Source organism: Acinonyx jubatus, chromosome B2 (assembly GCF_027475565.1).
Source record: "Acinonyx jubatus isolate Ajub_Pintada_27869175 chromosome B2, VMU_Ajub_asm_v1.0, whole genome shotgun sequence".
NCBI classification, from domain to species: Eukaryota; Metazoa; Chordata; class Mammalia; order Carnivora; family Felidae; genus Acinonyx; species Acinonyx jubatus.
In genome coordinates this window covers 22,504,858-22,528,059 of record NC_069385.1, presented here as the reverse complement: position 1 = coordinate 22,528,059, position 23,202 = coordinate 22,504,858, and the positions used below count along the sequence as shown (strand labels likewise).

The 23,202-nt window shown below is 45.8% G+C and overlaps 1 protein-coding gene across 6 annotated transcripts in view; it reads left to right on the top strand.

Moving 5' to 3' along the window:
• The first annotated feature begins 1,849 nt into the window (after positions 1–1,849).
• The window catches only part of PHACTR2 (phosphatase and actin regulator 2), a 267,344-nt gene continuing 245,991 nt past the window's right edge, over positions 1,850–23,202 (top strand). The window contains exon 1 of one of the 6 annotated variants that reach the window (XM_053222157.1): positions 1,850–2,182. In XM_053222157.1, coding sequence (XP_053078132.1) covers positions 1,969–2,182 — 214 coding nt within the window. In that variant the 5' untranslated portion in view covers positions 1,850–1,968. The remainder of the gene's footprint in view (positions 2,183–23,202) is intronic. The other 5 variants (XM_053222156.1, XM_053222155.1, XM_053222154.1 and 2 more) reach the window with 5 other exon arrangements.

Here is a 23,202-nt window from a genome sequence, read left to right as displayed (position 1 = left end):
ATACGTATTTATGGAAAAATAGCTGAAATGGTAAATTGCTGGATAACTGAATAATGCACCAGGGAAGGCTTCTGTGTTCTGAAGTATTTAATCACTCCTTTATTTATCTTCACAAGAGATGACACAGAGGAGAAAGCAGAGAAAGGAGAGAAAGCAGGCGTCCTGGAAGGATAGCTGGAGCTCTCATGCTGTAAGCCATGGGGAGTAAAGTGGGGGGACCCCCACCTGCAGAGAACAGGGATGCCCCAAAGATCAGGCAGCTTGTGGTGGCGGGGGGCGGGGGCTAACTGCTGAGAAAGTGGATGTAAGGAGTCAGACAGCATCCCTGGGTGATACAACCCACGGGGTAGCAGATGATGATGATGAGAATCATCTGTAACCACTGTAACCTAATGATGATCATTCAGGGAAACGGAGAAACCCATCGAGCTACCCCACCGACTAAAACAATACAAGTCAATGCTCAGAAGCAGGGACATCTTTTTTCTGTCCTACACTTCCGAGGTATCAGAAAGTAAAGTCACATTTGGAGGCATGTAAATTTGAAGAGGTGGAAAAGTAGAAAATATTTAGAGCAGGACCAGGTGAGCGTGGCTGACTGGGTGGAAATGTACCTGTATTTGGATGGTTTTCACAGCAAAGCTGGATAATCATACCCTCTGCACAGGGTTGCTGTGAAAATTCTAGGTGAAAGACATTTTAAATTGTTAAGGGTGAGGTATTGCTATTATTACGACCTAGTTGCTACAAAGGCCTTTCTGGGTAGTAAGGGACCTCCCTAGCTGGCACCCCTCATTTCTGTCCCTCCTTTCTCTTACCTCCTCTGCTGGGTTGGTTTTCTTACTAAAGGATAAAATATGTGCGAAGTGTCTGACATCCACCTGAAACATGGTGCCTCAATGAATGTTCATTCATGGCTAACCCCCCCCCCCCCCCCCCCCCCACACACACATCTTCTCTTCCTGCTGCCTATCTTTGGCCCCTGACTGAACCCAGGGAAATTCCTCTCTTGCCATGAGTTTTCAGGAATGATTCTTCAGGTGACTCTTGAGCCTGATTTACAGCCTTTCTCTTCTGGGCAAGTCACAACTTGGGGGCCTAATGTGAACCTGATAAAGCTTATCCTGCGAAATACCCCGCCGAATCAGCGAAATCTTCACTTGCCCAGTTTGCACAATCCGACAAGGCATGGTATATCAACAAAGATATTTGCAGTCCACGGCGGCCAGGAAACCTGTCTTTCCGTTAGAAAGTGTAGACTCAGTAATCAAATCTGTGTTATTTATTCAGTTCTCGGAAGACTGGCCTTTTAAACATGACCTTTGAGTTTACCCAGTCGACAGAAACCCAGGAGTGTGGCCAACGGTCGAGGGTAGAGAAGGGCTTTGAGGGCTAGAAGGTCCTGGATCTGCCACTAAGCCACCGGCAGGTCTGGTGTCCTTTGCGCCGCGGTCTCCTGTCTGTCAACTGGGTATGGCCATTTCTGTTCCATCCCACGGCGACCCCAGAGCGTGTATCTGGCATCCCCGCCCCCCCCCCCGCCCCCATCCCAAAGAAATGGAAATGCATTGTTAACCTTGACCTTACATCACAGCTCCTGAAGCCCAGACGCCGCTTCTCTGGGGTCGGCTTGCTGGGTGACCAGCCGCTTGGCCGGAGCGGACCCCGCTGCTGCCCTCGCGCAAAGGGCAGTGCCTGGGCCTGGGGGAGGAGCAGCCGGGAGGTTCGCGGGCACCGAGGGCGGCCCCGCTCCGAGCCCTGCGGCTTTCGCCCGCCGGAGCGAGAGCCGGCTGTAGGCGGCTCCTTCCTGTGCAAACTTTTCTGTCCTCTTCCTCCTCCCGCCCTCCCCACCGGCTTCTCGGCGCCCAGCGTCCAGCCTCCCCGCCCTCGGCGCTGCTTCGGGGTCGCCGCTCCCGGCAGCGCAGGCGGCCCCACCCCGCGCTCCGGGCCGGCCGCCTCCGGGAGCCCATGGCCGAGGCGGGCAGACGCGCCGCGGAGCCCCGGGGCGAGCCCGCCGAGCAGGCAGCGGCCGCAGCCCCAGAGCCCCAGGCGGCCGCCCCGCCGCCGGCGCCCGCTCAGCGCTGGCTGCCCGGCGACCCGAGCCCCCGCGGCCGCTCCCAGAGTGACCTATCGTCGTGCTCCAGCAGGGGCCGCCCGCTCCGGGTCCACATCTCCGGCTCAGGTAAGGCGGCTCCGGGCGCTGGGGGGGCCGGGGGAGGGCCGGTCGGGGCAGGTGGCGGCGGGACGCGGCCGGCCCGGAACGCGGGCGGGAGGGGAGGGGCTGCGGTGAGCGCAGGGGAGGGCGCAACGGAGCTCCCCGCGCGGTCCTCCTGCTCTGCTGCCGGCGGCTGGCTCCTTCGGCCGGAGATGCTCCAGCAGGGCTGCGGTCGGTGCGCCGGGTGGGCGCGCGTCTCTGCGAGCGGGGGTGCAGCCCTCTGGGTCAGCGAGCGCGGCCGTGCGGGACAGAAAGAGACTTTGATCCCGCGGAAGGGTGCGGACCCCTCACGATGGGGGCCAGGGCCAATGCAGGTCTTGGAAACCCTCCTAACTGCTCGTGCTTTTGAAATAAACGGTTCTTTGGGGGGAGGGGGTGCTGGTCAGAGGACTCAGGGCCTGAGTTTTTCCTCCCTGTAAAAACCGTGCAGGTGATACTGAGAGTTTGGCCAGGCTGTTTGCGGCCCTGGTTCTCACTGTTATTTGACAGGGAGGCTCGATCCAGCACCTCCGCGTCTGCAGCCGATTCGCTTGGCCCTTGCTTGCCTAGCGCCCTGGTCCCTCCTCCGCGCGGTCTGTGCACCGCGACCGGCAGAACCAGGAACTCTGCCGAGGGCGGGTGGTTGCGCCGGGTAACGTGGGGCAAACCACTTACCTTTGTCTCTCGTATCTCGGTACTTAAAGTGGGAATGAGAGTGGAGCTACCGCACGGAGGATTAAATAATTCATCATTTTTAAATGCTCTTGAACAAAGCATCAGCTTAGGAACCGTAGAACTGTTTTTAAAAGTCCACGGATTTGTTAACTGCCCGGGGATTGCTTTCCGATTTGCATCCAAGGAGGATGCATGGAAGCTGGGAAGCTGGAAACGAAAGCGAACATCAAAACTACCCACAGCAGTCCAAGGCCGGTGCGGCGCTCTGAGGTCAGGCCTTTGAGCTGTGACTCAACCTCACAGCTACCTGAGGCCAAGTGTCTTGTTCAAAAAAGGCACATTTCCATACCTCTGACTACATTCCAGCTAGCTAGCTCTGATTTCCATCAGAACCCGCCGTCTTCCTGTGCTTGTAATATTGTTTCGCCACACAACGTGTATACTTAGTATCAGAGGTATTGTTGATCTGACTTTGCAGATCATGCTGGATAAAGCCACTCAGAATTGTTAAATACAGGTAGTGAGATGTGGGTCATGGTATTTGAGAAAAGAATATTCTGCCAAATTCATATGGTGAAAGCACTGAGTTGAATGTGATTTACCTCCTGCTTTTTAGATCTTGGCTAAACCGAACTTGACCGGTGGATAATCTTGATTGGATTTTACAAAGATTAGCCTTTCAAATGACTCTGAAGAACCAACTAAGAATTAGTCAATTTGGTGACTAGATAAAATTTTTTTTCATCTTCATAGCTAGAAATTAAGGCAGGTGTGCAAAAGAAGGGCAGTAAAGAACTTTTATTTTTTCTTATATAATTTTTTTAATGTTAACTTAGTTATTTTGAGAGAGAGAGGGAGGGAGAACACACACAAGCAAGGAAAGGGCAGAGAGGAAAGACAGAATCCCAAGCAGGCTCCCTGCCATGATCAGCACAGAGCCTGATGCAGGGCTCGAACGCACCAACTATGAGATCGTGACCTGAGCCGAGATCAAAAGTCGGACACTTAACTGACTGTGCCCCACAGGGCAGTAAAGAACTCTCAAATGTGAGTGTTCAAAGTATACATTATGTGAACTATGACTTCCATTTGTAACATTATTTTACTTCCAAGAACTCTGTATCTTCAGTGTGCTCTTAGAGGACTTTGGGAAGGGGCAACTTTCAGCTGACTTGTCCCCTGCACCCTGGGATACTGACCCACGTGTAAAAGAGTGAATGTCTTCTAAGTTACTGTATCCCATTTTCAGAACTGAGTCTTGCATTTATTTAAGAGCAGGCTAAGTGTCACCAGGAGCTCCCTGCATTTCTTAGAGTCAGAGAGGTAACGAATGAGCTGGCCCCTCAATGACACACAGAGTGTTTCCCTAGAATCCTGCAGCCTCTGCATGGATGCCAGAGAGTCAGCAAGATGTGACCGGCCTGGGATAGCAGAGTTGTCTTAGGGGCACGAGGGGAAGGTTACACCACCTTGTGGAAACATTGCTTGGCCTGGTGTAGGGCAGCCCAGTTTCCAGGCCTTCCTCAGGAGCTCTGCACACATGTGGGCAGTATCTGGAGCTAGATCACATGTGGTCTTGCCAGAACTGGCTCAGACGGGCAGCATGGGTCTCACCTCAGAAGCTCAGACCCTACCCCAGACCAGCTTATTTCCAATCTGCATTTCACGGATTCTCAGGTTGTTTTTAGACACGTAGCATTTGAGACGCACTATTTTCTGACACCGGTTTTCAAAGTTGGTTACACATTAGAGTCACTTGGGGAATTAAAACAACAACAACGACAACAACAAACAGTTTATGGCTAGGTCCCTCCCCCAGGGATTCTGGTTTAATTGGCATCAGGTACAGCCCGAGTACTGGGTGATTCTCTTGTGCAGCAGACTTTGAGAACCGTGTGTCCACATAGCTTGCTGCCAGGTCTGTTGTGATGCTGTGGCCAGGGTTGGCCTGGGCAAGTGTAAGGTTGAAGGATTTGGTTCAGTACCTTCTCACGTCCTAGTAGAACTCCCTTCTGCTGCGGCCACCTCCCAAATGGCACCTCTCACTCCCATTCTTGATTCTAGCTGGTTGTCACTAAGTCCTTCCTAAGGGTTAATTTCTAATAATGGGTTAATTCACCTGGAGAGAGTGTTGAGTGGGGAGGGGACATCATGTTTTGCAAGGATGTATGGATGTGAGGGAGCAGAAGAGGGGAAGGAGGAGAAGACTGTGAGGTGTCATGGGTTATCAAAGAACCTCGCTCCAAAAAAACATCCACTCCCAGGCTACCCCATCTGTCACCCCGTCCCTCATTTCCTCTCCATGTTTCTTCCCTTGAAAGAATAACTGAAAACTTGAAACTTGGCTTCTAAAATTTTGCCAGCTATGGTGATAAGAGTCAGTCCAGTATGAAGCATATATATATATTTTTAAATTCTTTCTTTTTATAAAGTTTATTTATTTATTTTGAGAGAGAGTGAGAGAGCACAAGCCAGGGTCGGGGGTGGGGGGAGAGAGAGAGAATCCTAGGCAGACTCCATGCTCTTGGCACAGAGCCCAATGCAGGGCTCAAACCCGCGAACCATGAGATCATGACCTGAGATGAAATCAAGAGTCAGACATTTAACTAACTGACCACCCAGGTGCCCATGAAGCATATTTTTTTAAAGACCTCTGTGAGAGACTGTGTTGATGCTGCTGGAATATCACAAGAGATTCCACTTCTCCTGTTTGTTTTGTTTTTGTTTTATTTATTTTTGAGAGAGAGAGAGACAGAGAGCAAGCAGGGGAGGGGCAGAGAGAGAGGGAGATCACAGAATCTGAAGCAGACTCCAGGCTCTGAGATGTCAGCACAGAGCCCGACACGGGGCTCAAACTCAAGAACCACGAGATCATGACCTGAGCAGAAGTCAGACGCCTAACCCACTGAGCCACCCAGGCGCCCCTCCTGTCTGTGTTTCATTACTAGATTTTTGTTAAGAAAAGCATCTCAGACTTCAAGGGCTTTTAACTTGTGATTTGAGCAGGGTTTTTTTTTCACATGATAAAAATGCATTGGTTTCACAAAAGCTATAGTTTTATATTTTAAAATCCATATAAAATGCGAAGAAAACCAAATATATTCAAATAAGAAAGAACATTTTAAAAATATACTTTAAATAACATTAGAATTGACACGCAAGCCCTTTTATTGGGCTTATAAAAACAGACTTTTGCTTTAGAAAAATGCAGATTGATTTTGCTTTATGGTTTTTGAACTCACAGTTCTGGAATTCAACAGAAGTTCTGGATATTGAAAATCTAACATTTCTTTGTAAATGTAGTAGTATTTTATCCACTAAAAAAAAAAAAATCCCGAAGTAAGCTTTTCATGATATATGGACTGGTGTTCCCTTAATTTTCAGACCGATCTTTTTCTGCATGAGTGACTATAACATTTTCAGAGTGTTCTGATGTGCTCTTCTGATAAGCCCAATGTTTAGTGAATAAAGAGCCTTAGGATACAACATAGGGCATATTCCTTCTGTAATCCTTCAGCAAGTACTATGTTCCAGGTACTGTACTGCACCTGTTGGACCAAGAGGCTGTGTTCAAGTGATGACTCTCAGTCTTACATGTTGGGCTGCACAGAGCAGAGAACCCTGTGAGGCATCTCAGAAAAGGGAAGTATGGGTGAATGGACCACTTAATAAAACTTGCACAGAAACAGCCTCAGCTCTTTTGGTACCTTGATTCATCTCTCCAGCATTCCTTGTCCTGGTGTAATTAGGTGTACAGGTAAGGGAAATGCAGGATCTTTTTCTGGAGTCTTCGATCTCTGGTGTGTTCAGTGAAGAGGGAGCAAGAAATCTAGCAAACCTGGATGTTCTTTCAGCCCATACCCACAGCTGCCTGGCCACAAGCGCGAGGTGCTGCTGTCCAGGACGGGCTCTGCAGCCGATGGTCACCCGTCCCATTGGGGGAAGTCCTTGCTTGTCTACACTTGGCCTGTGCTCTCAGAGCGCCTCTCACGGACCCCCGAGGATAAAACTATTTGGGCCACTGCTTGCGTTTTCAGCTGTTGTTCTGCCAGGCTAATGCTCTGCCAGGGGCTCCTGGGCCCCATTCACAGCTGGGCTGGAGCTGCCCCAGGCCAGGAACAATGGATGCCGGCTCACTTTCCATTTGTGTTGCTCAGAGTGATTTTTTTACCAGACAAAGACCATCTGGCTCTAAGTTTACTATCTGTCTCTGCCTACTCACAGAAGAGCAAAGCTGTCCTGCTGGGAAAGGCGGGGCAGTCTGGGCAGCGCAGATGGGTGCTGGGCACAGCAGACAGCGGGGGGTGCTCAAATCCAGCCCGTGCCGTGCCCTGATCAAGCCGTGCACCCCGGTGTACATGCACAGACACCCCTCCCTTAGGAGGGAACATTTCTCTTTGCACAAAGGCCCTGGGCTTCCCATCCAGCTAGGAGCCACCCTTGGTCAGGCCTCATCCCAGCACGGGTGCCTTTTCCTGTGAGTCACAGAGGCGCTACCTAAGCTGATGGTGGTCCCATACCCGAGGCCGGCACGTTTTTAAATTCAACTTCACCTGTTACCCTGCAGCAGAGGCCGAAACACTTTAAAAATCATCTTCACCTCTTAGGTAAGGACTTACCTGTTAAGTCAGGTTGCACCTGACTTGGGGCTGAGACCAGAAACTTGTCAGGAACTGAGGCAACGCCTGGAACAATTTCCTCTTGCTCTTGCTAGCACGGTCTCCCCTGGCACTGTGGTTCTCTTTGCCCCTCTGCCGGCCGGCTTTCTCACTCTCATCCGAGCAGATTCCTCACCCTCACAGGTGCCTCCCCATCCATCTACTTACAAACACCACACCAGAGCTTCTACCTGCCTTATAACAACTTTACTTTTGCTTCCTTTTCACTCTTGCCCCTATGTTTATCTGGAAACATTTCTTCATATTTCTTAGCTTGCATTTCCTGGAAGAGATCTACTGTTTGCAGCCACCTTTTCACAGTAGGCCATAGATCATAGGTCATAGAGAAGCCTATGGATTGTCCATCCTTCATCTGATACCCACCCAAGCGCAAGCCAGTTGTGGCCTGGAGGTGGGGGTCACACGATGTCAATATAGCCAGTTAGAAGGAACTGAGCCTGGACGGTTTCCATTCATTTACTCATTCATTCATTCATTCATTCACTCCTTCATCCAAAATTTATCAGATGTGTGCAGCTAAATAGATATGGGTTTGCAGTTGTGGGGGTAACACTGAAAGCGGAGCCCATTCAGACAGGATGTGGCAGACCAGGTACAGTAGCATGTCTGGTCCTCTAAGCCATTGTTATTTGCCATGATTATGCAAAAAAAAAAAAAAAAAAAAAAAAAAAAAAAGGACTGATGATGATGATAGCCATTGTTCTTGTTTCGAAAGGTAGCATAAACAGCTAATTATACCCAAACCGGACAAGTTCTAGTTGGTCTCAGTCATTCACTAGTCACATTGAAGCCAATGGCAAAGCTGTGGCTTTATTTTGAGCTCCAGCTACTGCAGGGGTTACACTAGGCGAGGGATCATATCTTGATTTTTTCTTTTATTCATTCAATTAGCAAACAGTAAATGGGCTAAACGCAGGCTGTGAATTCCTAAGGAATTCACAGTCTAGTGGGCGAAGGACAGGCAAATAAACCAACAACTGCAGTGCAATAAAGTATGAGGTATGACTTGTGTCCTGTCCCAGGCCTGGGGGAGCACCCAGGAGGCTTAGCTACATGAAATGGCTTAGGGCAGGGCAATCACGAAAGACTTCCTGGAGGAGGAAGATGTATTATCTCCATGCAAGAGGAGGAACTAGAAGATGGAGTTGGGTGAGGGGGCAGAGGAGGGTTTGGAGAGAGGAACAGTAAAATCAAAAGCACCAGGCCTGAAACAACTCCGTGTCATCAGGAAACACTCAACAGTTGGGTTGGCTCTCAGGAGGGTTCCTGTGGGAGAGGGTAGAGAGGAAGACTGGGTGTTAGGCCAAGGCCAGAGAGTGAATCTCCTGGGAGATACACAATTTGGGTGACATTTGTGAGGCATTTGCAAGCTTGACAGAGGTGTGTTCTGAGTGTATTGTGACATGGATATTGAGGGACACTGGTTGAAGAGCCCGGGCAACTGAGATTTGAGACACAGAATCATGGTTATTATCTGTGTGACCTTGATCAACTTACTTTCTTTTCCTCTGCTTGACTTCTTTATATCTGACCTGGAGGCGACTAGTAACGGTAACACCTAGCTCGTGGGATTTTGTAAGGCAGAAACATGTGAAAACTTGAACTTGAACTTGAAAGTGCCAATAAAATGGTGACACCATTTGCATACTTCTATTATGTGACTTACTGTGGTATATGACAATTATGGATAGGTTTATCTCCTTCCTCATACTGTATAGTCATTGAAAAGGAAAATTATGTTTTCTTTTTTTTATTTTATTACTATTTTTTTAAGTTAATTATAATTTTTTTTTAATGTTTATTTTTGAGAGAGACAGAGTGTGAGCAGGGGGAGGGGCAGAGAGAGAGGGAGGCACAGAATCCGAAGCAGGCTCCAGGCTCTGAGCTGTCAGCACAGAGCCTGACGGGGGCTTCAAACCCATAAATTGCAAGATCGTGACTGAGCCGAAGTCAGATGCCCAACTGACTGAGCCACCCAGGCACCCCAAAATAATGTTTTCTTTATTTTTGCATGCTCAGTGCCTAATTCAGGGCCGGCTATATATATGCCGGGTGCTTACTAGATATTTACAGAATTAATGTATGAATTACTTAAAAGTCAGTTCTTTTGACATCAAGACTCTACATCGAAAATTAGGCAATCAGTCAATTAATCAATAAAATGGCCCATTGGATAGAAGCTATGATTTCCAAATGTTTTGAAATTAAAAAATGAACTAACCGGAGTGTTTTTGAAGAGCCGCTCATGAGAAAATCAAATCGTCCTTGGGGGTATCATGGAAGCTTCACCTTGTGACATCTATAGGAGAAATTTGTGAAAGGGAAGTTGTGCATGTGAGTCCAGCCTCAGCCTGGTGATGATGCAATCCAAGCAACAGGGATTCTGCAGCCTTGTTGGAAGGTGGTGCTGGGTGTTAGATGCGAGAGTGTAGGCCAGTGGGCCAAGAGGGATGTGAAACCTCATGCTGATCTGGCCCTGCATTATTTACACAAACTATCACATTTCATCTTTATGGCAGCCCTGTGACATCGCTATGTATCAACTCCACTTTTTGGACAAGGAGGCTGGTGCGGGTCGAACAACCCATCCAAGTCCCGCAGGTAGCAGGGAGTAGTAGAATCAATACTCAAATCTTTCTGACCTCAAAGCTCAGACTCTTTTCTACCACACGCTTCCTGGGTGCGTATCCATCGCCTCTCATAGAAAACCATTCACATGGACCCCCACCAACAGGGAGGAAATTGTGTCATGTTTCACTCTACAAATACTATCTTGAGAGAGATTGTCGTAACAAACATCTCTTTCTCTCAGTCTTTCATTTTAAGGCCCCAACCAATTATCTATTTTAAAGTCTCTCCAACACTTCAAATTTCTCATATCGATAGCGAATTTGGATGAACTGGGACGAAATTCTGGGAGTTAGTATTTTCAGGCAAGCACACATCAGTGGTCATTACTTAAGTGCATTGTTTTAAACCAAAAGTACTCAATCTTGGAGTCAGGTGTATAACACATGCACACGAACCATATTTCGTCTCAAAGTACAAGTTTAGTTTCAGTGACTATGAAGCTCAGGGAAAAAAACACCGAAGAAGTTTTAGTGTTTTAAAAATACCATAACCAGGTGACTCATTATCTTTGATCATGCTAGCTGAAATTTGCACAGAGAAATAGGTTGCACCAGCTTGCCTTAGAAAGGGTTCTGAGACCTAGCTCACTTTGTGACCTATTGGCTAAAACTTGACATTTATATGCCTTACTTTGCAGTTTCTTGGTGCCTCTGTGAAGGCTTGAGAAAAAACAGCTACTGCTTATTCTTTGTAACGAGAAGAAAACTGTGACTTAAAGTACGTTATCTATATCCAGAGCTCAGGACTATGACCAGGGCAGGAATGTCACAGATACGATGCTTCAATTTTGGATTAGCAACTCACATGTTTTAAGTTTGTGGCAATTTATGGCCATGATTCACATCATCAATATTGGTCTGTAATCTTGTTTGTTTTTTTTTTTCAAAATTTTTTAATGTTTATTTGTTTTTGGGACAAAGAGAGACAGAGCGTGAGTTGGGGAGGGGCAGAGAGAGAGGGAGACACAGAATCTGAAACAGGCTCCAGGCTCTGAGCTGTCAGCACAGAACCCAGTGCAGGGCTCGAACCCATGAACCACGAGATCATGACCTGAGCTGAAGTAGGATGCTTAACTGACTGAGCCACCCAGGCGCACCATGTCCATAATCTTGTTTTGTCTTCATGTATGTTTTAACCTACTTGAATGTTGTCATATCCTCTTTTGAGGTATAAGTTCTATTAAATAATAATTAAACAGGCTAATAAACATTGATCTACTGTGATTGATCTACTGTAATGCCCAGTCTACTGGGCATTACAAATCTCCGATTCCTGTTCCAGATGCCTGGATGACAGTGATAGAAACGTGTGATTATGATGAAGAATCTGATTTATAGTTTAAAAATGTAATAGAACTTATGTCTTCAAACCAATGTTATGTTTTAGAGCTGTCATACTAGAAGGGTATGTGCTTATTCCAATTATTCCAATGTATAAAACATTGTTTAACAAAAGTTTTGTAAGATGTTGGATCCCTCATTTTAGCTACTTGCCCTGATGATGGCACAATTGTAGTTCTTTTTAAAAATCATACTTGTCTTTCAGAGACATAGACTTACGTCACTGGGGCAGATTTGAAAAGGCATTCTGGAAATGGCTGGGATGGTGACCACATTGTGGGAATATATTTGTCGTCTCCCAGCATGATTACTTTGGAGGGAACAGCAATCATTTTGACGTTTAAGTCATTCATATTACTTGATAGTAATGCATCATGCCCCCCAAATGTATAACTGTGCAAAGAAATGTACACTAACTAAGCAGGCCAGTTTTGACTGTTAGTCTAGTGACTCTGGGATTATGAAAGAAAAGAAGGCAACTGTGGTGTTTGTGGGGGGTGCTAAGTAAGATGGAGGAGAGGATTACTAATTAATAGCAAGGATTTGGTCAAATGAACACATTTCCATAGACAGTAATGGAGATCGCCTTGTCTGAGCAATCTGAGAGATTGCTATTATTATTATTATTATTATTATTATTATTATTATAATTTAAAGTAAGTTCTGCACTCAACATGGGGCTTGAACACATAACCCTGAGACTAAGAGTCACACACTCCACCAACTGAGTCAGACAGGTGCCCCTTAAAATTATTTTTTTTTTAAATAAGGATGTAAGAGCATTCCGAAACCAGGAAGCAGAGTTGGGTCTCATGAGGCCTGGAACCAGGAATTGAGAAGTTAACTTGCGGCCAAGAAGGGAGTTCTCTCCACCGCTCCTGCACTTTTTCTTTCCAGGGATCCATCTATCTGTCTGTCTGTCTATCTATCTCCTCCCATACATCTGTGCTTCCGTCCATCCTCCCCTACCAGATTTCTCTGTTGTTATGAGTACATTTACCACGGAGTTCCCAAATTTACACATCTTTAGTTCAAGACAGCAGAGAGACTCCTCAGTGTCCTTGGATCCCGATTCCAGACGCCCAGCCTGGGCCAGGTAGCCATTCCTGTAATTAGTTATATCCATTGTGCAGGACAAGTGAGGCTGCTCACATGCACTGTCATAGGTGTGGAGAAGATAGTTCTTAGATAAGAGATGGACAGGTGCCTGGGTGGCTCAGTCTGTTAACCTTCTGACTCTTGATTTTGGCTGAGGTCATGATCCCAGGGTCATGGGATCGAGCCCTACATCCAGCTCTGTGCCGAGTGTAGAGCCTGCTTGAGATTCTCTGTCTTTCTCTCTCCCTCTGCCCCTCCCCTCTTCTTTCCCTCAAATAAAAAAATAAATTAAAAAAAGTAAATAAAAAAACAGATGAAGGGGGATGGGCAAACACATCAAAGGTTACATTACCTTAGTGTACCAGAAGACCAGCGAGATGAGGCATTCCTGAGCTTTGGGGAAGCTAAAGTGTCACTGAGAAAAGCCAAATAAGTGCCTGTTAAGGTGAGAAAGAAGAGAAGGAATGGAATAAGAAAGTGACATAGAATAAGGAAACATAGGGGCGCCTGAGTGGCTTAGTCAGTTGAGCGTCTGACTTCGGCTCAGGTCATGATCTCGTGGTTTGTGAGTTCAAGCCCCACATGGGGCTCTGAGCTGCCATCGCAGAGCCTGCTTTGGATCCTCTGTCCCCATTTTTCTCTCTGCTCCTCCCCTGCTCACACACTCTCTTTCAAAAATAAATAAAACATAAAAATAAAAAGAATAAGGAAACTATAATGAAGTGGGCTTTCAGTAGTACAGTGGGGTGTCTTAGACTTGTGGGGAAGGCAGGAAGGAGGAGGGATTTTCCTGAGGAACAGCAAGGGTGATGGAAGTTATTGGCTGGGGCACGGGGTGGGTGCATGTTGGGGGGTGGGCCACAGGGAGCAAGAAGAATGAAGAATATGGCAAGAAGGCCTGGTCATGAAGACAGTCTTTTCTCTCACGTGATTGGTGGGAAACCTGATGTGTCATCTACACCAGCTGCAGGGTATACATTACTATGGGCCATGTGAGCCCCTTTTATTTCCATTCAGCCCTCCATGAATGTTTTACCAGACCTCCTCCTTCCTCTAGGAACGTTAACAATGGGTCTCACACAGAAGATCAGGCTCCCATGCCTCTTCTCAAATAGAACCCTGTGGTAATGAGTTTGATTGAAATCCTGGCTCTCTGGGGATTATATTCTCCCAGATGGTGACCCTGGCTTCTGGAGCCTATTTGGGTTGTGGGATGGCATTCCTCAGACCTGATCTGATTAAACACTTCTCAGCTTGGGTTTAGAGTTGGCATGAGGTCACATGCAATTGTCCAGATCCAGATTGGTAGTTTTTCACTGGATGACAAATTCCCTGAGGCCTGGGATCGGAAAGAAGTCCATGGCCTCAGGCAATGGCAACGTGTTTATCTCAGGCCCAGGAACACACTTGGAGGGACCTGCATCTGATAAACAGCCACTACAGGAGAAAGAGGTGTTTTGAACTTTCTAGCTTTGAAAAATCTACCTTGGCCATCAAAATCTGCATGCATCTGTCCCTGTCCTACCTTTGACAGCCTGGCTATATCACTGCTCCCTTCTTTTCCTGCACACACACCTACTTTAACTGTTGCTCTTTGAGCCCTCTTCCCCCAAGGCTCCCCTTGGTGATCATTTTTGCAGGCCCTTACCTGTGTTAAAGTATTACCGAGGACTGGGGGTGGAGGCGTCTCGATATGATTCAACTGGTCCCTGTGCCCCATGAAGGAAGCCCTTAATCCTAGGCTGTGGTTTTCAGCCACTATCACCTTGTTGCTCTGTTAATAGTCAACAGACAGCAAAGGCACACCAAGAGAGATGGAAAATTGAAGTCCTAGTCAGCCACACCAGAAAGCACCAAGTTCACCATTTGCTTCTAGATGGGTGTTGGGTGATGTTTCAATGCATCAAATGGCTGACTCAAATCAGCTGTAATGGTTTGTTGACCAGAGCTCTCATCTAAGTTCACATTCAATCTGGATAACCGTTATGTTACCTCATGTAGCATTTCTCAAATGTTACCGTGCTTCTCAATCACCTGGGGATCTTACTGAAGCTCAGTAGGTTTGGGGTAGAGAGCTTCTGCATTTTCTAATAGGCATCTTAGTTTTGCTGATGTTGCCGGTCTGTGAACCACACTTGGAGGAGCACGCCTCTTTGGATAATTTTAACTGGGCTTGTCAACTGCTTTAAGGATGCATTCCTCTTAACACTGATGGATCTCAAAATTCCATCCATGGAAACTTCCATCTTGCGTGAAAGTCTCCCCTTGCTTTCCTATTTGGCAAGCCTTACTGTATATTATTTATAGTAGTTGGAAGCTCTTCAAGGTTTAGAGAGAGGGAGTGTTTAGGACTTACACTTATGTAGGATATTTTGCTTCAAGAATGCCCATGTGAATTGACTCTTGAGACTTTATCTGCAAAACCCTCTAATGTCTAGTGTCCAGAGGGTTGGTAGGTAGTAGGAGTGAGACATAGAAGTAGAATTTTGGGGAGAGTGGGGGGAATATAATTAACATAACATTGTGTTAGTTTCGGCTGTACGACATATGTGTGTATATTGCAAAATGATCACCACAATAAACTTAGTTAACATCCACTACCACACATAGTTACAATTTGTTTTCTTGTGATGAGAACTTTTAAAATCTACTCTCTCAGCAACTTTCAAATATACAATACAGCATTGTTAACTGTTGTCACCAGGCTGTCAGGCATTATATTCTCAGGACTTATTTATTGTATAACTGGAAATTTGTACCTTTGACTACCTTCACCTAGAATTAAAAAAAAAATTTTTTTTAAGTTTATTTATTTTTGAGAGAGAGAGAGAGACAGAGCATGAGTGGGGGAGGGGCAGAGAGAGAGGGAGACACAGATTCCGAAGCAGGCTCCAGGCTCTGAGCGGTCAGCACAGAGCCCGACACAGGGCTCAAAGTCACAAGCCGTGAGATCATAACCTGAGCCAAAGTCAGACGCTTAACTGACTGAGCCACCCAGGCGCCCCACCTAGAATTCTTTTTAAAAAAAGATTAAAACACTTTATTCACTGGAAACTCAAAACTGAAATCTATTTCTTGAGATAGCATTGCCTAAAACATGAAAAGACAAGAGTAAAAAAGGACTACACACTTTTGAAAAGCTTTATTCCCGTGGAGAATTTTCAAGTCTTCGTTCCTCCGTGTCTGCAATGCCTTTTGTAGAAGAGGGAGAAGCTGAAGGAGAGGGGAATTGAGGTTACTGATGCCCAGACCAGGCTGTGACACCTCAGGAGGTTCGGCCATGATGGACTGGGCGTGCACGTCCCTTGAAGGGATACCTGAGCATCAGAATGTTGGTGCTGCCCCTGATAATCATGGGAATGTTGGAAAATAGGTAGATTTGAGGATGCACTAAGAAGATAACAGTAGTTTTGTCAGCTGTGGTTAGTGTTAGCATACCCATGAAGGGACGCCTGGATGGCTCCGCTGGTTGAGCATCCAACTTTTGGTTTTGGCTCGGGTCATGATCTCAGAGTTCATGGGTTCAAGCCTGGCAACAGGCTCCACACTCATGGCTCGGGATCTGCTTGGGATTCTCTCTGTCTCTCTCTGCCCCTCCCCTGCTCGTGCGCTCTCTCTCAAAATGAATAAGTAAACTTAAAAAAAAAAAAAAAGAATAGCCATGGGAAACACCCTGTAGACGTGAGAGATACAGCAATAGGAGAGGCTACTGTTCTAAATGGTGAACTTTGATTTATAGGTTGTGTCAGTCATGTGACACTTTATTATTCCCTTGGCGATTACAAGAATATTCCTACACAACTGCTTCATTCCACAAACTATTATTAAAGCAACCACTGTGCAGGAAACTTGAACTTTTCATATGAGTATGTATGGTGTCCTTTTCTTCGAGCACAGCATTTGAGTATTAGACTTTTGTAAACTCCATAATGCCTCACCCATAGCAGTTACTTATAAAAAGCACTTGTTGGGCGTGACAGATTACACTTGGGACTATTTGTAGTCCCTTAGAAATGGTGAGAAGCCACAGATGAAAAAAAATAAGAAGAATAGGAGAGGGAGGGTGTGGAGAGGGAGGTTAGCAACACTTAGCTCACCTAAGAGAATCTAAAGAATAAACACGGAAAAGACATCATTGGATTGCAGCTGAAGAAAGGTGGTAGAATTCACAGCCAAAACACTTTCAGTGTGGTTCTGGGAATGGAAACCCAGAGAGACACTGGGAGAGCTGAAGGTGAAGTGGGAGTTTCAAGACCAGGACCACGAATGGCAATGAAGGGCGGGGAGCAGAGGAAGTCACCATCAATAGTAAGAGTCTTCTGGTGAAGCAAATACTTTCCATACAGCATCTTTCAGTAATCTTCCACTAGCATGGTATTCTGTGCTTGGTTGTGCGTGTTCATAGATGATACCAAGCATGTAGGAGATAGTGCTCTATCAGGATTAAAAGCAAATTGAAGATCGGTTTTGGGAGGCTGTCATGATCTGGAATAGACACCTGTCGCTTGCTGGGTATTTTTAGGTAAGGAGTGAGCAGTGCTGTTTCGTACAAAAGCTTAGGTGTAGTTATCCCAGCCTCAATGTGTGTCTGTGGGGCTGAAATCCATGCCCAGGTGTTGATTCATCATCCTGTTCCACTGGTATTTGGAGATACTCTGCTTTGTGCTGGTGAGAAAACAACGTTCAGCCCAGGGAGCTCACATGACAGTGGAGAATGTCAAAGATAAACAAGGCTGGACAGTAGTTAAATGGAAAGGTCAGATTTTAATCAGTAACATACTACCGCAGTGGGGAAGAGTCCACCATAAACTTCATTGTGTACAGAGGTGACTGGTAGCTTAAAGGGAGGAAGGATGAGGGAGAAAGGGAGTGGGGCGAACAGGGGTTCAGTAGAGTCAGGGAAGTGAAAAATGACAAGAAGTGGGAAGTGGGGGGTGGTACACGGGAAACCCATCCGGGTTTGTTAACGGGTGCTCGTCGAGGTCAGGCGCCTACCTTCCCGCAGAGGCTGGGAAACAGGGGCCCTGTCTTCGGGTGTTGGTTGGAACAAATAATAAATTCTTTTGGCAGCCGTGAGTTTTCTCAGGCAGGCATTCTAAGGGGGGATCCCAGGTCCTCCTAGGGATGTGATCTTGAGCTGTTAGAAACTATGTTGTTAGTGTTGTTCAAATACAGGCCAAGGTTGAGGCCTAGTCAAGAAGGGGGATCAGAGGAGCATGGCTAGGGAGGGAATCTTTGTCAGGTGAGAGATACAATAAAAATAAATGAAGAATATTAGATGGTGATAATAAAGTTGGGGAGGAAGATAGGGAGCATTGGGTTAGAGGGAACATTTGAATAAAGCGCTGAGGAAAGTGGTGGTGAGAGTTTTGGGGATAGTTGAGGGAAAGCCCTCTAAGCAGGGAGAAGAGTGAGAGCAGAGGCCCAGGCAGGGCAGAGGCCCAGGCAGGGATGTTTCCTGTGTCTCAGCAAGTGAAGAGAGGCCCAAAGGGTGGAGTGAGCAGGGGAACAGCAGCAGGCTGTGCACTCGGGCGACAGGAGTCCACTGGCCTGTGTGGACTGTCTTGACGGTGTAGACTTTTTCTGTGAGGTGGGAAATCAGTGGAGGACTTTGGGCAGAGGGCTGTCACGTTGGACGAAAATGTGGAAGGCGAAGCTGGGGAGAGAACTGTTTCATTCACACAGTTACCAAGGTACGAGCGAGTGCACACGTATGACAGGGCGATGGTGTCTGCCTCTTCCTCCCACGTTCGCTAGTGAAAGGACAGTCATTAGCAGATTAGTGGAGACTCTTGGGGTAACGCTATGCGGTGCGGCTCAGCTAATCAATAACCCTCAGAATGACATCTAACCTCCAACGATTCGCCTTGACACTGAACAGTAAAGCACAATTCTCCACTCTTCCAGCCTCAGCGAACTCAGTTTAGATTTTTCCCCATCGTTAAAAGAATACATTTGTGATATAAAAAGTTCAACCGAGGGGCGCCTGGCTGGTTCAGTCAGAGAAGCATGGGCCTCTTGATCTTGGCGTCGTGAGTTCAAGCGCCACATTGGGTGTAGAGATTACTTAAATAAATAAATAAATAAATAAGTAAATAAACAAATAAAATTTTAAAAAAAGATCAACCAATATATATAAGATGAAAGTGTAGTTCCTGTCACATTCCCCTAACCTCCCTTGTCTTTCGTTTGTGTTCTTTCAGGCCACTTCTGTGGAAACACATGCACATAACACTGGAATAATTTTTTTTTTCCCTTCACAAATGTGGGATTATGCTGTGCATGCTCTTTACAACCTACACTTTTTTTAAGGTGCCAATTTTATTTTTTTATTTACTACATTTTTTTAAAGAAATGGTTATTCATTTTGGGGAGGGAGAGCGTGAGCTGGGGAGGGGCAGAGAGAAATGGGGACAGAGGATCCTAAGTGGATCACTGCTGTCAGTGAGCCCGATGCGGGGCTCAAACTCACAAACCACGAGATCATGACCTGAGCTGAAGTCAGATGCTCAACCGACTGAGCCACTCACACGCCCAAGGTGTCACTTTAAAATATGGTTTTATTTAAGACATTGCAATGACAATAATGTGTTTATAGGGTGCAATATTATTGCCTTTCCCTGTGTATATTTTCCATATTCAACTATCAAGAATGCCCAGTTTATTTACTAGAGCGACTCAGCTTTAAAATTGCCGTGCAATTGCAAACTACATTTTCTACTCAAAAATTTCTTAAACATTCTTTCATGTCAGTATGCATGATTCTCATGTATTCATTTTAAAGTTTGGAGAAAACTTTGCAGTCTACATGTGTCATATTTTGTATAAGTACTTCCCTTCTGATAAACATTCCATTTTTTTTTTTTGCAGCTTTAAAAAAGATTGCCTTTATTCAGAATCATAAGGTTTTCATTAAAAAAAATTTTTTTAATGTTTATTTTTGAGCAAGACAGAACGTGAGTGGGGGAGGGGCAGCGAGAGAGAGGGAGACACAGAAATCTGAAGCAGGCTCCAGGCTCTGAGCTGTCAGCACAGAGCCAATCTTGTGGCTTGATTCCACAGACCGTGAGATCATGACTTGAGCCAAAGTCGGACACTTAACAGACTGAGCCACCCAGTGGCGCCCCTCATTTTTAATCTTACCTTTACAAAAAGTTTAAAAAAGTATTTCTCTTTGTGCAGTAAAGTACATTTACTTATTATTTAAACACTTAAAGCAGATTTCTCACAGTTTCCAGGAGGGATTTTAGCATGATCCAAACTCAAATATCCATTTTTTGTATCTTTCAATGTCTGCAGCAAACATTCTGTTTTCCCCTAAAGCTTTTTTTTTTAAGTTTATTTACTCGTTGTGAGAGAGAGAGAGAGAGCGAGCACGTGCGCCTCTCCAGCAGGGGGAGGGGCAGAGAGAGTGAGAGAGACAACCCAAGCAAGCTCTGTGCTGTCAGCACGGAGCCAGATGGGAGGGACTCCATCCCATGAACCCCAAGATCATGACCTGAGGCAAAATCAAGAGTCAGACACTTAACTGACTGAGCCATCCAGGTGCCCCCCCCTAAAGTTTTGATATTACAACCGATGTTCAGTGAACTTTGGACATATATGCCTTTCTGCATATGTGTGAGTATTTCCATGAGAAGATTCCCAAGTCAAAGGTTATTGGTCCCCCCTCCCAGTTTTATTGAGATATGCCAGTTTTTAAGATCTAATAGGTACTGCTGTATTTTCCTCCAAAAGTTTGTATGAATTTATTCTCCCAGCAGGGTGTGAGTGCCCATTTCCCCACACCCAGGCCAGGATTGGAAATTACGAACAGTTTTTGACTTCTGCTAGTTTAAGAGGTGTAAATTATGTCTTTAATTGTACGTCTCCCTGATCACTATTGAATTTAGAGAGCATTTTATATTACTAGCCATTTGTCGTTTTTCCTCTGGGGTCTTCTTGCACACATCTTCTGCCTGTTTTTCTGTTGCACTGCTTTCTCGGCTCTCGGTGTATCAAGGGTAATGATCCTTTGTCTGTTGTGGGTTTTTTTATGTTTATTTATTTTGAGGGAGAGAGTGAGAGAGAGAGCACCTGCGTGCTCAGCAAGTGGGGGAGGGGCAGAGAGAGAGCAAGGGAGAGAGAACCCCAAGCAGGCTCTGTATGCCATGTGGGGCTTGAACTCACGAAATGTAAGATCATGACCCGAGCCAAAGTCGGACACTTAGCCTACTGAGCCACCCAGGTGCCCTGATCCTTTTTCTGTTGTATCCGTTGGAAGTGTTTTCTGCTTTTTATTAGCTTTCACTTTGTTCTTAGGACCTTCTGTTGCCCGGGAGCAAGCCAGTTTTGATGTGTGAAGGTACATGTTTATACACATACAGAGGATTTACAAACATGCTACGTATGTCTCTATTTGCTTTGAAATGCCCCTCAATGAAAGCCATGCCGGTTCTGTGATTCTTATCTTCCCTTTCGAGTGTGGGAGGCTTCCTGCTTTGCTTTTGCTTTTGCCTGCTCTGTGCTGGTTTTGCGGAACTTCATTTAACCAAGGGGGGGCGGATTCAAAAGAGAATGCATTTACATTCAGGTCAGATTACTGTGAACATTTGTGCAAATCGGAGCTATTTTCTCGGGGGCCGGTCAAAATGTGGGGCACCACTCTGCCCGAAGCAAGTTTCTATTGTTGTTTCTGTGCAGATTGGAAGGTGTTACTTGGAGCCAAAAGCCTTATCGCTTTTGCACCAGCCCTGCTGCTATATTCCCCTGCGTCCAACCCCCATCCTTCATTAGTTCTGGAGCAACTAATACAGCCATCTGCGAAGACTTGTGTGGAACAAAGGATGGGGGTCTTTCTTGTGTGTTCTGTCCTCCACCATGATGATCCCCAACAGAGATGTTCTTACGTGTGCTTTATCCGTTTATTTTCTGCTTTTCCTCTCGCTTCAGTTCGCATTCCTAAATTTCTGGTCAGAGAGAGGCAAATAAAATGGAAAACCACCTCACTGTGTGTCAGAATTTACTTGATCAGACAGTGACCCTCGCCAACTGTTTGAGTAATTGTTTTCCTAACTAATGACGTGAGTTGCCTTGTTGTTTTGGTGAAATGTTGACCCTATCACCTTTTCCCACCTCTCACTTGCATTTGTAGATAAAATCTAATTATCACCTCAAGATGGGTTCTTGTCCTGCAGTATAATCTCAAGCACTAAAGATTTTGGGGCAGCATGATATTTATTGGTTTGTTTGCGTGTTTGTTGATTTTCATTTTGTATTTAAACTGATGTTTAAAAGCTATTATTTCAGGGGGGCCTGGGTGGCTTAGTTGGTTAAGGATCCGACTCTTGATTTGGGCTCAGATTACAATCTCACAGTTCGTGGGTTCAAGCCCTGTATCAGGCTCCACACTGACAACGTGGATTCTCTCTCTCTCTCTCTCTCTCTCTCTCTCTCTCTCTCTCCCTCCCTCCCTCCCTCGATCACTCTGTCTCAAAAATAAATAAACTTAAAAAAATGAAAGCTTTTATTTCACAATTTTAAGAAAAGAAAGAGCAGGAGGAAAGGAAGGAAGGTTGGAAGGAGAGAAGGAAGGAAGGAAGGAAGGATGGAAGGAAGGAAGGAAGGAAGGAGGGAAGGAAGGAAGAGGAAACCAAAGCTTTTTAATTTTTTTATTAAATTTTTATTTTATTTTTATTTATTTATTTTAACCTTAGAGTGTGTGAGAGACCACAAGCAGCGGAGTGGGGCAGAATGAGAGAGGGAAAGAGAGAGGCAGAGAGAGAGAGAGAGAGAGAGAGAGAATCTCAAGCAGGTTCCACACTCGGTGCAAAGCCCAATGCAGGGCTAAACTCAGGGCCCGGTCCCACAACCTTGGGATCAAGACCTGAGCTGAAATCCAGAGTTGGATGCTCAACCGACTGAGCTACCCAGGTGCCCCAAGCTTTTTACTTTTAATAATTAATCTCTTTGTCATATCACATTGAAATTAGTAGTAGAAGAGACAGTGCAACTTCATGATGTTTAAGGAATTAATGAAGGAACATATTTCAGGGACCTCAGGCAGGTTTCTGTTCTAGTCAATTACCAAATTCTCCAGCTTTTATTAGAATTTCTCAACACAGAATTGTATGACATGAGGTGCTGTACAGTCTAACACTTGCTTATTCTGGACTTTAGTCCTTAAATGTATTCATTTTAAGACGTTACAGGTGGACTTCTGGACACCTCCAATGCTCCCAGGTGCTGAGAGTTCATGGAAATGATGCCCAGGGATACGGATGTGCTGCTTGCCTGTCTTCATTCCTTCTAGAAACCACATTTGTCTTTGAAGTAAAAATGAGGCCAGAAAGAAAGGACCTGATCAGCCCCAGCCTCCCTTAAAGGGGGCGTCAGAGGAACTGACTGAACATTCTCCACAGAATTCACCAATAAGAGATTCATTTGGTTTGGCCAACATATCCTTTTAAAGAATGAACCTTACCTGATGGATAGAGGCCATTTAATGGTCACTCACACTCATGTCATGTAAATTACTGTCATCACCATCACCATCATCACCATCATCACCGTCATCACCACTGTGGTATCATAGAGAAGCTCACTG